Here is a 15,089-nt window from a genome sequence, read left to right as displayed (position 1 = left end):
CGGAAAAAGTTCCATAAGTCAGAAATGAGTTGCAGAAATTTTTGCGTAACGCATGAGTATACATGTCTGACTCACGCAAAATTCAAGTTACGTAAGGCTTTCTGGAACAGAACAGTTGCGTATGTCAGGGGTCATCTGTATAGTCCTTTGCTACAGAGTACTAGGAACTCTGGAGCCTGTGAAAATACACAGACTACCTCACATGCTATATATTTACCTTCTGCCTATATGGGATTTGAAATCCCCAAAAGACCACTCAAAAAGCCTCTAAAACGTTCCTTCAAAATATATGGTCTTGTGCAAGATCCCTGCATTTTTATGCACAATTATCCAAATTGCACACATAAAAACAGGTGTCTCCTGATGTACATGCTTCTTGGAAAACATGGGCCATATTTTCATGATTTTTTCTTTCAGTGACAGAGGTGTGTCTTCACCTTCTAGGACAAACTAGTAGCTAAAGAAAGCAGCGTCCATAATAGTCATACTTGTGGCACCTTAGAGACTGACCAATTTATTTGAGCATAAGCTTTCGTGAGCTACAGCTCACTTCATCGGATGCATTCAGTGGAAAATACAGAAGATGTTTTTATATACACAAACCATGAAAAAATGGGTGATTATCACTACAAAAGGTTTTCTCTCCCCCCATCCCACTCCCCTGCTAGTAATAGCTTATATAAAGTGATCACTGTCCTTACAATGTGTATGATAATCAAGGTGGGCCATTTCCAGCACAAATCCAGGGTTTAACAAGAACGTCGGGGGGGGGGAGTGGGTACGAAAAAACAAGGGGAAATAGGTTACCTTGCATAATGACTTAGCCACTCCCAGTCTCTATTCAAGCCTAAGTTAATTGTATCCAATTTGCAAATGAATTCCAATTCAGCAGTCTCTCGCTGGAGTCTGGATTTGAAGTTTTTCTGTTGTAATATCACAACTTTCATGTCTGTAATCGCGTGACCAGAGAGATTGAAGTGTTCTCCGACTGGTTTATGAATGTTATAATTCTTGGCATCTGATTTGTGACCATTTATTCTTTTACATAGAGACTGTCCAGTTTGACCAATGTAAATGGCAGAGGGGCATTGCTGGCACATGATGGCATATATCACATTGGTAGATGTGCAGGTGAACGAGCCTCTGATAGTGTGGCTGATGTTATTAGGCCCTGTGACGGTGTCCCCTGAATAGCTATGTGGGCACAGTTGGCAACGGGCTTTGTTGCAAGGATAGGTTCCTGGGTGAGTATTTTTGTTGTGTGATATGTGGTTGCTGGTGAGTATTCGCTTCAGGTTGCGGGGCTGTCTGTAGGCAAGGACTGGCCTGTCTCCCAAGATTTGTGAAAGTGTTGGGTCATCCTTCAGGATAGGTTGTAGATCCTTGATCATGCGTTGGAGGGGTTTTAGTTGGGGGCTGAAAGTGATGGCTAGTGGCGTTCTGTTATTTTCTTTGTTGGGCCTGTCCTGGAGTATGTGACTTCTGGGAACTCTTCTGGCTCTATCAATCTGTTTCTTCACTTCTGCAGGTGGGTATTGTAGTTGTAAGAATGCTTGATAGAGATCTTGTAGGTGTCTGTCTCTGTCTGAGGGGTTGGAGCAAATGCGGTTGTATCGCAGAGCTTGGCTGTAGACAATGGATCGTGTGGTCTGGTCAGGGTGAAAGCTGGAGGCATGTAGGTAGGAATAGCAGTCAGTAGGTTTCCGGTATAGGGTGGTGTTTATGTGACCATTGTTTATTAGCACTGTAGTGTCCAGGAAGTGGATCTCTTGTGTGGACTCGACCAGGCTGAGGTTGATGTGGGATGGAAATTGTTGAAATCATGCTGGAATTCCTCAAGGGCTTCTTCTCCATGGGTCCAGATGATGAAGATGTCATCAATATAGCGCAAGTAGATTAGGGGCGTTAGGGGACGAGAGCTGAGGAAGCGTTGTTCTACATAGTATGACTCTGTATGTATGTACATACAGAGTCATACATATGTATGTTCTACATACATGAAGAGTCTACATAGCCAGATAATCCTGCTGTCAGGGTGCCAATGCCTGAGATGGTGGGGCGCCCAGGATTTCCAGGTTTATGGATCTTGGGTAGTAGATAGAATATCCCAGGTCGGGGTTCCAGGGGTGTGTCTGTGCGGATTTGATCTTGTGCTTTTTCAGGGAGTTTCTTGAGCAAATGCTGTAGTTTCTTTTGGTAACTCTCAGTGGGATCAGAGGGTAATGGCTTGTAGAAAGTGGCTTTGGAGAGCTGCCGAGCAGCCTCTTGTTCATATTCCGACCTGTTCATGATGACAACAGCACCTCCTTTGTCAGCCTTTTTGATTATGATGTCAGAGTTGTTTCTGAGGCTGTGGATGGCATTGTGTTCTGCACGGCTGAGGTTGTGGGGCAAGTGATGCTGCTTTTCCACAATTTCAGCCCGTGCACGTCGGCGGAAGCACTCTATGTAGAAGTCCAGTCTGCTGTCTCGACCTTCAGGAGGAGTCCACCTAGAATCCTTCTTTTTGTAGTGTTGGTAAGGAGGTCTCTGTGGATTAGTATGTTGTTCAGAGGTGTGCTCTCCAGTATCTCCTGGATACTACAGTGCTAATAAACAATGGTCACATAAACACCACCCTATACCGGAAACCTGCTGACAGCTATTCCTACCTACATGCCTCCAGCTTTCACCCTGACCAGACCACACGATCCATTGTCTACAGCCAAGCTCTGCGATACAACCGCATTTGCTCCAACCCCTCAGACAGAGACAGACACCTACAAGATCTCTATCAAGCATTCTTACAACTACAATACCCACCTGCAGAAGTGAAGAAACAGATTGATAGAGCCAGAAGAGTTCCCAGAAGTCACGTACTCCAGGACAGGCCCAACAAAGAAAATAACAGAACGCCACTAGCCATCACCTTCAGCCCCCAACTAAAACCCCTCCAACGCATGATCAAGGATCTACAACCTATCCTGAAGGATGACCCAACACTCTCACAAATCTTGGGAGACAGGCCAGTCCTTGCCTACAGACAGCCCCGCAACCTGAAGCGAATACTCACCAGCAACCACATATCACACAACAAAAATACTCACCCAGGAACCTATCCTTGCACAAAGCCCGTTGCCAACTGTGCCCACATATCTATTCAGGGGACACCATCACAGGGCCTAATAACATCAGCCACACTATCAGAGGCTCGTTCACCTGCACATCTACCAATATGATATATGCCATCATGTGCCAGCAATGCCCCTCTGCCATTTACATTGGTCAAACTGGACAGTCTCTATGTAAAAGAATAAATGGTCACAAATCAGATGTCAAGAATTATAACATTCATAAACCAGTCGGAGAACACTTCAATCTCTCTGGTCACGCGATTACAGACATGAAAGTTGTGATATTACAACAGAAAACCTTCAAATCCAGACTCCAGCGAGAGACTGCTGAATTGGAATTCATTTGCAAATTGGATACAATTAACTTAGGCTTGAATAGAGACTGGGAGTGGCTAAGTCATTATGCAAGGTAACCTATTTCCCCTTGTTTTTTCGTACCCCCCCCCCCCCGACGTTCTTGTTAAACCCTGGATTTGTGCTGGAAATGGCCCACCTTGATTATCCTACACATTGTAAGGAGAGTGATCCCTTTACATAAGCTGTTACCAGCAGGAGAGTGGGATGGGGGGAGAGAAAACCTTTTGTAGTGATAATCACCCATTTTTTCATGGTTTGTGTGTATAAAAACATCTTCTGTATTTTCCACAGTATGCATCCGATGAAGTGAGCTGTAGCTCACAAAAGCTTATGCTCAAATAAATTGGTTAGTCTCTAAGGTGCCACAAGTACTCCTTTTCTTTTTTGCGAATACAGACTAACACGGCTGTTACTCTGAAACCTGTCATAATAGTAGTGTATCCAGAAGCATTTTCTTCTGAGTGTAGATGTTTTCCTAGTTACCTTTCCTTAAACTATTTAGTATGTAGAATAGTGTTTGTTCATTTAACTTATTTTGAGGTGACTTATTTCTAGTACACTCATGCTGCCTACCTTTCTGCTTAGCTACTTCAGTCTCTGCGCTATCCACATTTCATTTTCAGTCTGTATTAACTCACATTAACTTCCTTCTGCGCTTTCTTCAGAAGAGCATTGTGCCAATGCGACCCAAGTGCACTGTTGTGGTATTTAGAGGAAACTTTTTTTTTGTCCCTCCTTAATATCACCAATTTTATTTTGTTGTGCCAATGGAAAGCCAACCCTCCCATCACACGCAAGGAGCCACTAGCTGAATGCATAATAATTTGCTATTCATATGCAAGTGTGTTTTGCTAATAATACTTGTACCGCTGCTTCAGGCCTATGAAAGTTGTCTGCAATTAGCTGAAGCACGTGCTCGCTTTGAGGAGTTTTGCATTCCTATCTGTGTGTTGCCAGCTACTATTAGCAACAATGTGCCAGGCACCGACTTTAGCATTGGTGCTGACACTTCCCTGAATGCTATTGTGGAGGTAAGACTGCATATCCTTTGAAAATTAAATTGTACAATGTCTGTCTTTGTTGTGATACTAACAAGACCTTGAAACATTTAGTTTGCTAAAATATTCTAGTTTAAAACATTAAGCTCCTGTGATCAGAAAGTAATCAACATTTTCCAGATTGATTGAAGCTTAATCTAATTAAAATTCTATCAGTTATGTTGGCTAATATTTAGCTTGTGTTTTGGTGTTTTAGATAGTGGCTTTAGGGTAACTAGTCAGTGCATTCTTAGAACCTTTGTATGTTTGCAATAAGAATAAGGTACATAAAATTTTTTGTTGTTTAAAATAATTTGCATGGGACTACTTTACTATACTTAACTGAAAGAATAAAAACCCATGCACCTTAAAAAAAGTAAATGACCCAAGGAATGGACCAATGACAGAATAAGATCTGAGTTCAGCAAACCACATAAGTCTAGGCTTAAAGCATGAAGCACTCCACTGGGACTAGTCATATGATAAATGTTAAGCAAATGCTTAAGTGCTGTGCTGATTTGACGCCTAATGACTGCAACACGTAAAGTATTGTATAACAAGAAAGTAAATTTTACAAGTTGGATACATCAAAGCTTGGCTTACAGGGGTATCACTTCCTTTTATAGTCAAACAGCATTGAGATACTACTTCTGATTACTGTTGTGCATGCTTCCATTTAAATTGCCAACAGTTTGATTTCAAATGGGCTGTATGACCAGAATAATGCACTTTGCACATTATGGGCCTGCTCCAGCTCCCCTTAGTTGCCTGTAATCCTTGTTCTTATTTGATAAAACACATGTGCTCTGCCATTAGACAATGTGCAGAATCCTCGGATTCTCCAATTCTGGCTCCTCAATCGAACATTTTTAGTGTGTCCTTTGGTGTCTGAAGATTTTGTCATTAATTTCAATTAGATCAGGATTTGTCCCTTAGTCCTTGCTTACCGTGGCATTCCCCCTAGTCTCCTCTTGTTGTGTTGGCACCATAACACTTCCACTGGTGGTGGCAGCACTAGCAGAATCTGACTCTGCGTACAGCAGGTAACATGGCTGACATCAGTGGGGCCAGAGTCTTCAATAGCGATTCACCTGACAAAGACTGAAAACGTGAGAAGTACCAACAACAAAAGTTATAAATGGTAGATGGCCACAGACAACGTAGAAAATACCGACAGTTGTTGCTTGTATCCCACTGCCTTTTATTGTAGGCCATGCAGCTTTCAGTAATGCTTCCTCCGTGTTATTGTTCTGAGTAAAAACTAAATGAGGAGAATTTTGCCCAGGCTTGCACACATGCAATCCTCTTGAGTTCTGTAGGTTTGCACCGTTGTCTTGGAGCCAGTGTCTTTGGTTGAGATTGACAGTAGTGTACTGTTGCTCTTTGCTTCTTCTTTGAATATCCGAATTCTTAGGAGAGACAGTGTGCTTCACTCTGTGGTAAAAGATTATCAGAATTTGACTCCTAAGTTTTAATTCTTCTTCCGACAGTGACATTGTATGTGCCATTGGGCAAGTCACTTACCCTCTCTGAGTCTGTCCCCCTCAGCAATAAACGAGGAATAGTAATATCCTTGTAAAACACTTTGCGAGATCCTCAGCTGACGGTTTATGCAAGCTGAGAATCTGCCTCTCTGAAAATATCAGATAAGCATTAGGAACTAGAATGCTATGATAATGTAATTCATAGAAGTGCTTCTTCCCTAAATAATGTCCTATATACCAAGAGAGAACTCAGTCCTGAAAATGCTTATCAGTAACTACTTTTACTCACAATTACAGTTATTAATGTGCTTGCAGACTCAGGACCTTTGTATGTTGGAAGAAGTGCTGTAATAGGAAAGTAGGAGGAATAAAACCTTTCCCCAGCTTCCCAGATGCATGTGCGATCATGCAGTTAAACGAGCTTAAGCAAACAGATATTGTTATTCTTTACTTCATATTCTTCAAAAGCTTCATGATGGAATTTTAACTCCTCAGTGCTGGTGGTTATGATGTATTCATCACAGCCAGCAGAAATTTTTCTGTGAAACACTGACTCTGGTGTGAAAGGATTAAAAATAGGGCTGTCGAATAATCACAGTTAACTCATGCGATTAACTCAAAAAAAGTAATCACAATTTAAATTTTTTTTCGTGATTAATTGCAGTTTTAATCACACTGTTAAACAATAAAATACCAATTGAAATTTATTAAATATTTTGGATGTTTTCTACATATATATTATATTCTGTGTTGTAATTAAAATCAAAGTGTTTATTTTTAATTACAAATATTTGCACTGTAAAAATGATAAATAAAAGAAATTGTATTTTTCAGTTCACCTCATACAAGTACTGTAGTGCAATCTCTTAGTCGTAAAAGTGCAACTTACAAATGTAGATTTATTTTTGTTTGTTACACAACTGCACTCAAAACAATGTAAACTTCAGAGCCTGCAAGTCCACTCAGTCCTACTACTTGTTCAGCCAGTCGCTCAGACAAACAAGTTTACATTTGCAGGAGATAATGCTGCCCTCTTATTAACAATGTGAGAAAGTGAGAACAGGCATTTGCATGAATAGCAGGCCCTTTTGAGGTATCTCAAGTTTGGCAGCCAAGTCATTTTTGGACAGCCTGGCCTATATGTTTACTTCCCCAGCACCTAAAAGCCAGGATTTCCTTAGTAAAGTCATCATGTATACACTTACTCTCCATGAGATCCCAAGCATTGTTTCCAGAGAGTTAGAATTGGTGTGATCATAAGCCAGCCATTTGTGAAAGCAGCAGGGGTTGCTACAAGTATGCTGTTGTTTATTGCATATTGGGAGCTTACACTGAGCTGTACTCAGTGAGGAAAAGACTGGAGAACACAGTATGGGCACAGTGTAAGAACCAAGATAGCTAGAAAGGGTTTACCATTGTAAGTAACTGATCAAGTGCATGATCTGAACTAATATGTGATGAGTTTTGTTCTGGAGCTGCTTCTTGTTTTTTAAAAGAATATGGGATAGCATGTTTAGATCAATCTATTTGATCATTTGTGGATATATATGTGTTATAGCTCTGGTAGTTGAACTAAAGTAAATATATATAAATATATATATATTATATTTTATATATAATATAGTAATTCATGCTTTAAATGCTGTCATTCATGATAATGTTAAATGCTTATGACGTTTTAATTTTTTAGGCTTTTTTTTTTTTTTCCCCATTTACCAGTTTAAACTTTATTTGTTTTGTGCTCTGGTAAGTAAGTATTTAACGCAAATATCAGGCTCAGAAACTGTCTTTATATACCAAAAAATAAATGATGTTAAGGCTGTATGTGGAAAAATTAATCCACAAGCAGAATGGAAGAACATCAAATGTAGAACTGCATCTGTAGTTACTCATTCAAAAACTCAGGTCTGAGGGGTGTTTTTATGTTTCCTTCTAAATACGTTGTTAATAAAGGGCAAGAACTTCATGATCTTGAATTTGCTAGATCCTTGCACTCATCTGGCTTCCTCTTAATTCAGCTGGACCCACAAACCATATTTGCAAAATTCTATTTGCCCTCAAGGAAAGGTTTTTAATGAGCAATTAATATCTCTTCCTCCCTCCCCATTATCTTCATACTAGTAGTGACTGAATATGTAATAATTTTAAGACAGTTTTGCAAGACACCTCTGTGCATATGTGGCTTTCACAAGAAGTGAAAATAATTACCAAAATTTGAATATCATTTGGTATATTCTTGAATATCATTTGAGTTTAGGGATGCTTGATAATCATTTTTCAAATACTCTTAGACTAGATCTCATGCTATTTTGGGTTTTTCTCTTTAGTCCTCCGATCAGAGCTGTCATCTTTGTGAAATTTATTTTTAGGGAGGCTTGTTTAAGCTACTCACAGGCAGTGCTGATAGAAGTTACTGTAAATCATCATCTCCTATGCTTCATGTAAGCCAACAGATTTCCTCATAGTGAGCAACATTTCCTACCCATTTGTAGATAAGATGTGGTTTGAGATTAGTTTCCCATAATCAGTATGTGTTTATGGACATGAAGTAGGAGAAACTGGCTCTGTTGCTGCCAAGTCATGGAAATTTGCATGAATAGCCCTCTGGGTAAGCAAACCGTGGATCAGTAGAAACCTAGGACTTCAGCCTCGTAAATTCAAATTGTAAAGACAACTTCTTAGGAAACTTAAAACTCCTCAGTATCAAAAGTGATTTCTTCAGTCATGTGCACAGTGAAAGTAGAGACTGACTAAATTTGGTTATATGCCAGATCAGAAAGCAAACTCCATTTTTATATCTCTATAAAACTCCAATATAACTACTCCAAAGATTTAAGAATAAGAATGTGCCGTGAGATTAGTTTCTCCTTTAACATTTTCAAAAAGCAGCCAGATGGAAGGATAACACAAGCAAACGTGACATTACCAAAACACCTGATTTTGAATATAGAGGTGACCTGGAAGAAATATTTTCCTCCAGAATTAACAATTGACATGAGAATGTGTGTGTGTGTGTGTATATATATATATATATATATATGTAATGCAGTTCAGTAATCTTATAACTGTGATAAAGAATCATATATGATAAATATCACAGTTGAGAGTCTGTTCACGTTTGCGTATGTCCCTAATGTTCTGTGCTTTGGTTAGACATGTGATCGCATCAAACAGTCAGCCAGTGGGACCAAGCGTCGTGTGTTCATCATTGAGACAATGGGTGGCTACTGTGGTTACCTGGCCAATATGGGGGGCCTTGCTGCAGGTGCGGATGCTGCTTATGTCTTTGAAGAGAAGTTTGATATTCGAGAACTCCAGGTATGCAGCTCAATCTTACTGAAATAACGTCTTGCTCATTTTTATATAGACTTTCAAAGTGTTGTGAGTATATAGCATTTAATATGTATGTTGTGTTGGTGTAGTTGGTTGGATGCTGTTTCAAAAGTTATGTTATGTTAGCCTGCAGCAATAAGTGGCCACTTTTAAATGCGTACGTGACACCTTCACCCCAGAGAATTGGAATATTATGCCAGTGTTAATATATTTTGTAGTAGAACTTGTGGCCAGACACTCCTTATTCACAGCATCAAGCACTGACCACTGATGGCCAAAAATTGAAACATGGTTACCACAGCACCATTAGGTAGAACAATTACGTATTTATTCTTTTACAATCTGATTATTAGTACGTTGTAATTGGATGGAACTGGAGCAAAATGAAAATGCAATAAAAAAAAGGATAAAAGGAAATACTTTTTCACACAATGTGTACTTAAACTGGAACTCCTTGCCATAGGGAGTTGTTGACTCCAAGAATTTAACAAGATTTTAAAAAAAGAATTGGAAATCAAGAATATCCAGCGTTGTTAGAATTAATGACAACAGATTTTGGAAGGCATATAAGCCTTCATGCTTCAGGGCCAATCTCTTAACTATCAGAGACCAGGATGAGCCCTAATGGGAGGGGCAAATTTTCCCACATCTGCCTATTGCTGAGCTCTCACACATTCTTCCGATGCATCTGGTGCTAGCCTTTGTTACAGATGGGATACTGGATGGGAGGGATCTGGGGTCTGATCCAATCTGGCAATTCCTATGTTGCTATGTAAAGAAAGACCAGTAGGTGCTGCATCAGTGACATGCAAATGAGCTCAAGAGCCTATTGACATAACACTGTTGTCCAGAGATATGATGAAGCTAAAAGTTGGTGGTGGGTTTGGGGGAAAGAGGTTAATTTTAAACCAGGACCAGTAACTTTTAACCCACCCATTGTAATTTGTCCTGGAAGCCCACTACATTATTGGTCAGCTGGATTTTCACATTACAGAAGGGATTTCTTAAGTATTACTGTGCACCTTGGAATACTTTATAGAAATTTTCTTGGTGCAGGTGGCAGTGATCATCACATTTGTTTTAGGATGCTTTGTGTGACTCTGTTTCTAGGCTAATGTGGAGCATTTGACCGAAAAGATGAAAACCAGCATCCAGCGTGGTCTAGTGCTGAGGTGAGCAAAGGTCATTTTGTTAAACTGGACCATCAAAACGAGTAATGTTTTACAACCCTTACTGCTACGTAAAACCCAGGAGCAGTCTCTAGTTAGTTAGTTAGTTATAAAAGAAGGGATTCTCAGTGGAAGAAAAAGCAGAGCTTAGAAGCAGATATAAAAACTGTTAAAATCAAAGATCCCACACCCATTCCCATTTTAACTCTTCACATCCTGTTAATGATTTGGGTTCTTAGATTATCCTTCCAAGTGCTGCACAAAGTGTTATAAGGAAGCTGCACAAAGGTCTCATCATTTATTTTACTAAGGGTGAAATTCTCCCCTGTGCACAGGACCAGCACAAGACCTATGCAGCTCTGAAGTGCTATTTAGCCCCCAGAATACGTATAAAGTGGCACACAGGTCCCATGCTGGCCCTCTGCAAATGGATGAATTCCACCCTCATTCCTTAGACTACACGTTGTATTGGAGACCATAGCAAGCTAAGCCTAACGCAACTAAATAAAAGTTTCCTGTGTGTTAATTACAAATTGACTAGCTTTTCCCCTGCTTTGATCTTACTGCCCTGTGATGATGTTTTTGAACTATTTGTTTACCCCTTAGGAAGGATTCTGGTCTGTCTTTTGCAAAAGCAGCCAAAGGGATGTTAGCAGCAGCTCTGTCTGCCTAGTTCTGCAGACAAGCTGGATACGTCTTTAAATTTTTTATGGTGTTGTGGCTTGATTTATAGAAAAGTTTCAACATATCTTTACTGGTCCAGAAATAGTCTCCCTCTTTACCCTCCTACATGACACCAAAACTTAGTCTCCATTCAGTTTATCGATCCACTTTTCAAAACCCTGGACCTCGTCAATCTCAGGCCAAGGTCATGCTCTGTAGAAGTTCAAGAAGGTTCAGTTATTGTCTTTCAAGTTAACTCTTTGGAACTCTTCCACAAGTGAACACAACCAAGTTGCACAGAATGCCCGTAAATAACTCATGAGACATTTAGTTATCAAGTACTGGACATTTCGCAACAAAAGGGTTCTAGAGTTTCTCAGGCAATCGCTGATCAGCGTGGTATATGATGGGAACAAATGAGAATTTATAAAATCTACTAGTCTGAAATCCAGAGTTTCCATCATTTCTTCTGAAAATATTATTGTTTAAGCTCTGATACTGGACCAAATGCCCTCTTTAGCCCAGCAGTTTGGCAAAACCTTTTCTTCTTGGCCTTATCTTGCCTAGGAAAAAACAGGGTGTTTTAAAACAGGTTCACTAATGTCACATGTCAAAATACTAGTGTAGATAAGGCTAATAAGGGTTAAAATTCAAATCGCCTTGTCTACACAAGGGCTCTAACGCGTTACTTAACATATTTAAAAATCACACCTTTCTTCCTAGTGTGCACAGCCTTTGTCAGTCTGTGACCTCCACCTCTTTCATGGGCATCACTTCTCAACCTCCAGGGCGATAATCAGTTATAAGAGGAAATCACCAAATGCATTCATCTACCCACTTCACTTAGTTCAGATATGCTCAGGCATTAAAAAGAACAGGTGGGGGGCGGGGGAACCTCAGGTTTCCATAGCCTAGGGCATTGACTGTGTGTTGGAAAACAGGTTACAGTACAGCTGCTCAGGTCTCTGTTGTAATTCAGTAAGCTCAGACATTGGAAGTATTGGTTTGTGGCAGAGCAGAGAGACAACTGTGTGTAAAACAAACCTGTAGGAGAGTTGGCGAGGGAGGAGGAAGGTGAAAATACATAAGACTTGCCCCTGGTTTGAGGGCAAGAGGATAACAGAGTTGTCAGGTGTGGGACATGTCCCCTCCATCAGTGACTGTGCGTCTGTAAAGAGGTCTGGTAGTTAATAATGTGGTTGTTATTTTTGTCTTGTTATAGGAATGAGAACAGCAATGAGAATTACACAACTGACTTTATCTACCAGCTGTATTCTGAGGAAGGAAAAGGTGTGTTCGATTGCAGAAAGAATGTATTGGGCCACATGCAGCAGGTAAATAAGGTTACGAACTTCCCTCTGCATACAGCAGCCGGATTAATTTAGTGTGCGTGAACTGCTGTCGCCATTCCAGGATTACGCACAAGTCATCCTCCTTGCATGCACTCTTTATCCTTTAGACAAAATTAATGGTACTAAGGGTTTCCTCCATTGTTACTATCAACTCCCAACCCATTTTTGGAGGGGTGGAAGAGGGATAACTTTGTTTTGCAGAAGGAAATTGCAGCAGATTCCCTCTTTTATTGTCTCCTTTTTTGTTCTCCCCATTCCCCATTTTTAAAAAAGGGTGCTGTTGTTTTTTAGTAGCCCACTCACTGCCTGTTACAAGACCTCCCTGCTGCTGCCAGTTCAAGAGCATCTCATCCCTGGAAGAGAAATTTGTTTCCTAGACAACATTTGTGCTCATTGTTCACTTTTCCCCGTCTTATTAATCTTCACTATGATTGGCTTTGCCCTGTATAGGACTCCTAGCTAGTGCATCCCACACACCCAAATAGGGCAGTAGTCAGTGAATAGCAATATGAGAGTGCATAAGGGCACAAGGATAAGCAACTAGGAAACTTACAGTGGGAAGGAGGGCAGGTCTAGAGGAAAGGGTGTTTAATATGATGCTCTAGAAGTGACTGAAACTACTGGTTCACATAAACCATAAAGTTTTAATTTCAGATTTAAAGCTTCACATTTTTATGTTTGAAGTCTTAACCCTGTGCCAACATTATACAACAGTTTCCCTGCCTTGTAGCTAAGTACATTCTATATTTAATATATTAACACTGTTCCCGCTTGTCTTTATTGTATTTAGAACTAAATGCTCAGAATTTCTGTACATGCACCCAAAACAGGTTATACATAGAAATGACAGTAGAATCTGCTTTCAGAGCATACAGTTAGATCCAGTTAAGAGTCCTGTTTTGACAGCCGGAATAAGAGCAAATAATGGTACCTTTTGCATTTGTCACGTTCTGTGTTCCCACAGACGATCTAAAGCCCCTAGTGTCTGCTTGGTAGCAGTGTTATAGACGCACCCACTTGGTAGCGGCTGGATGACAGAGGCTAGAGCTCTTTTGATTACAGCCTCCACCCTGTGACACAAGACTGCCAGTGCCCCGGAAGCACTGGCCTGGGCTATTTGCTCCCTCACCAGTTCTTTATTCTGTCCTTCATTTGCTTCTCTCCTTGGGTGTCTATTGCCTTTCCTTATGCTTTTTGAGCTCGCTCTACTGCTGGAAGTTGTATTGTGCCATGCTGCTCCAGCAGCACCTTGCAGAAGTGAGGTAGAAAGTACATACAAATAAGCACTCTGCTGAAGAAGGGGGGTGACTAAGTCCCATTGACTTTAATGGGAATTAAGCATGTCTTTATGCACGCATTGTGGAATTGGGGCCAGTATCTCAAACTGTCGGGGCAAAGTCCCTTCGAGATTCCCACATCGGGAATTCTGGGGCTAAGATAAAGCACTGGTGTCTGTTTAAAAAATATGGGGGTGGGGGGGAAAGGAAGATAAGAGGCACAGCAGCCATAGAACAGAAATGATTGGTGGAATGGAAAGACAAGAATAATGCTCCTGGTTGGTGCAAAATTGCAGCTAATCTCCAATTACATTTTAAACTTTGACAGGGTGGAGCACCTTCCCCATTTGACAGGAACTTTGGGACAAAAATCTCTGCAAAAGCTGTACAGTGGATCTCAAAGAAACTGAAAGAAACATACCGAAAAGGTGCAGAAATATTTATGGTTATTTACTATCTTTCTCTTTTTTTCTGTTAACTCCAGAAAATCCAGCTGCTCTAGCCCTTCAAGACATTTGTGGAGTCTTTAAATATAGTAATGGAATACTAGCTTAGCATCTGTGGTTAGAATGTAGTTCTTCCCATCTTACCCGAGCTTTGTTATAGAATATTATTGTGTTTCTAGGTACCAGTGCCAAGAATATGTCTCCTGAAGAAAGTTTGATACCATAAACAAGGGTTGTCTTGTTTTTCTATGTGCTAGCATAACTAGTTTTTTTATGCATTCAGAAATTGGTAGTTTTATAGTTACATGTATTCTTCCTTTTTTTGTTTTGTTTCTTGGTGGCTGCATGGGACACAGAAGAAGGTAATATGTCTTCTTTGGGATTTATTTCATCAGCTTCATGAAGCAATATTGACAATAATAAATCTAATTTAAAACTGGAAGTTAAGGCTGCATCACTTATTTGATTAGTAGTTAAGTACATTGCATCTTTACTGCTCAATCATTAAAACTAATAAACCACAACACAGTGGAGGTTTCCCTAACACTGTTAAACAACTAATTCAGATGCTGCTATCGTTTACTTTAAGACTTCAGTAACTCAACAAAATTAAAAATTTTACCAGAAACTCACTCCTAGATGCATTTGTTTATTACAAGAAAAGGAAATAACATTGCCTTGTTATTTTTATAGGAAAAGTGTTTGCCAACACCCAGGACTCCGTTTGTTTGCTAGGAATGCGCAGACGCAATCTTCTTTTCCAACCTGTGGTTGATCTTAAGGATCAAACCGATTTTGTGTAAGTGAAGGCAGCTCTGTGGGGCCAGACGAGTACAACTTCCAATTCTTCTTGTTCAT

At 40.2% G+C, this 15,089-nt stretch overlaps 1 protein-coding gene across 7 annotated transcripts in view; it reads left to right on the top strand.

The window, feature by feature from the left end:
* Window positions 1–15,089, top strand: part of PFKP (phosphofructokinase, platelet) — an 85,997-nt gene that overhangs the window by 68,975 nt on the left and 1,933 nt on the right. For 4 of the 7 annotated variants that reach the window (XM_077808329.1, XM_077808328.1, XM_077808326.1 and 1 more), the window contains 5 exons: window positions 9,145–9,309; window positions 10,435–10,496; window positions 12,379–12,490; window positions 14,114–14,213; window positions 14,925–15,030. In XM_077808329.1, coding sequence (XP_077664455.1) covers window positions 9,145–9,309; window positions 10,435–10,496; window positions 12,379–12,490; window positions 14,114–14,213; window positions 14,925–15,030 — 545 coding nt within the window. Of the gene's footprint in view, window positions 1–4,348; window positions 4,502–9,144; window positions 9,310–10,434; window positions 10,497–12,378; window positions 12,491–14,113; window positions 14,214–14,924; window positions 15,031–15,089 lie in introns of all 7 variants that reach the window. The other 3 variants (XM_077808327.1, XM_077808330.1, XM_077808324.1) reach the window with 1 other exon arrangement.

Source organism: Eretmochelys imbricata, chromosome 2, assembly GCF_965152235.1.
Source record: "Eretmochelys imbricata isolate rEreImb1 chromosome 2, rEreImb1.hap1, whole genome shotgun sequence".
NCBI lineage: Eukaryota > Metazoa > Chordata > Testudines > Cheloniidae > Eretmochelys > Eretmochelys imbricata.
Note: the sequence above shows the minus strand (reverse complement) of the source record. Positions and strands in the feature narration are given on the sequence as shown.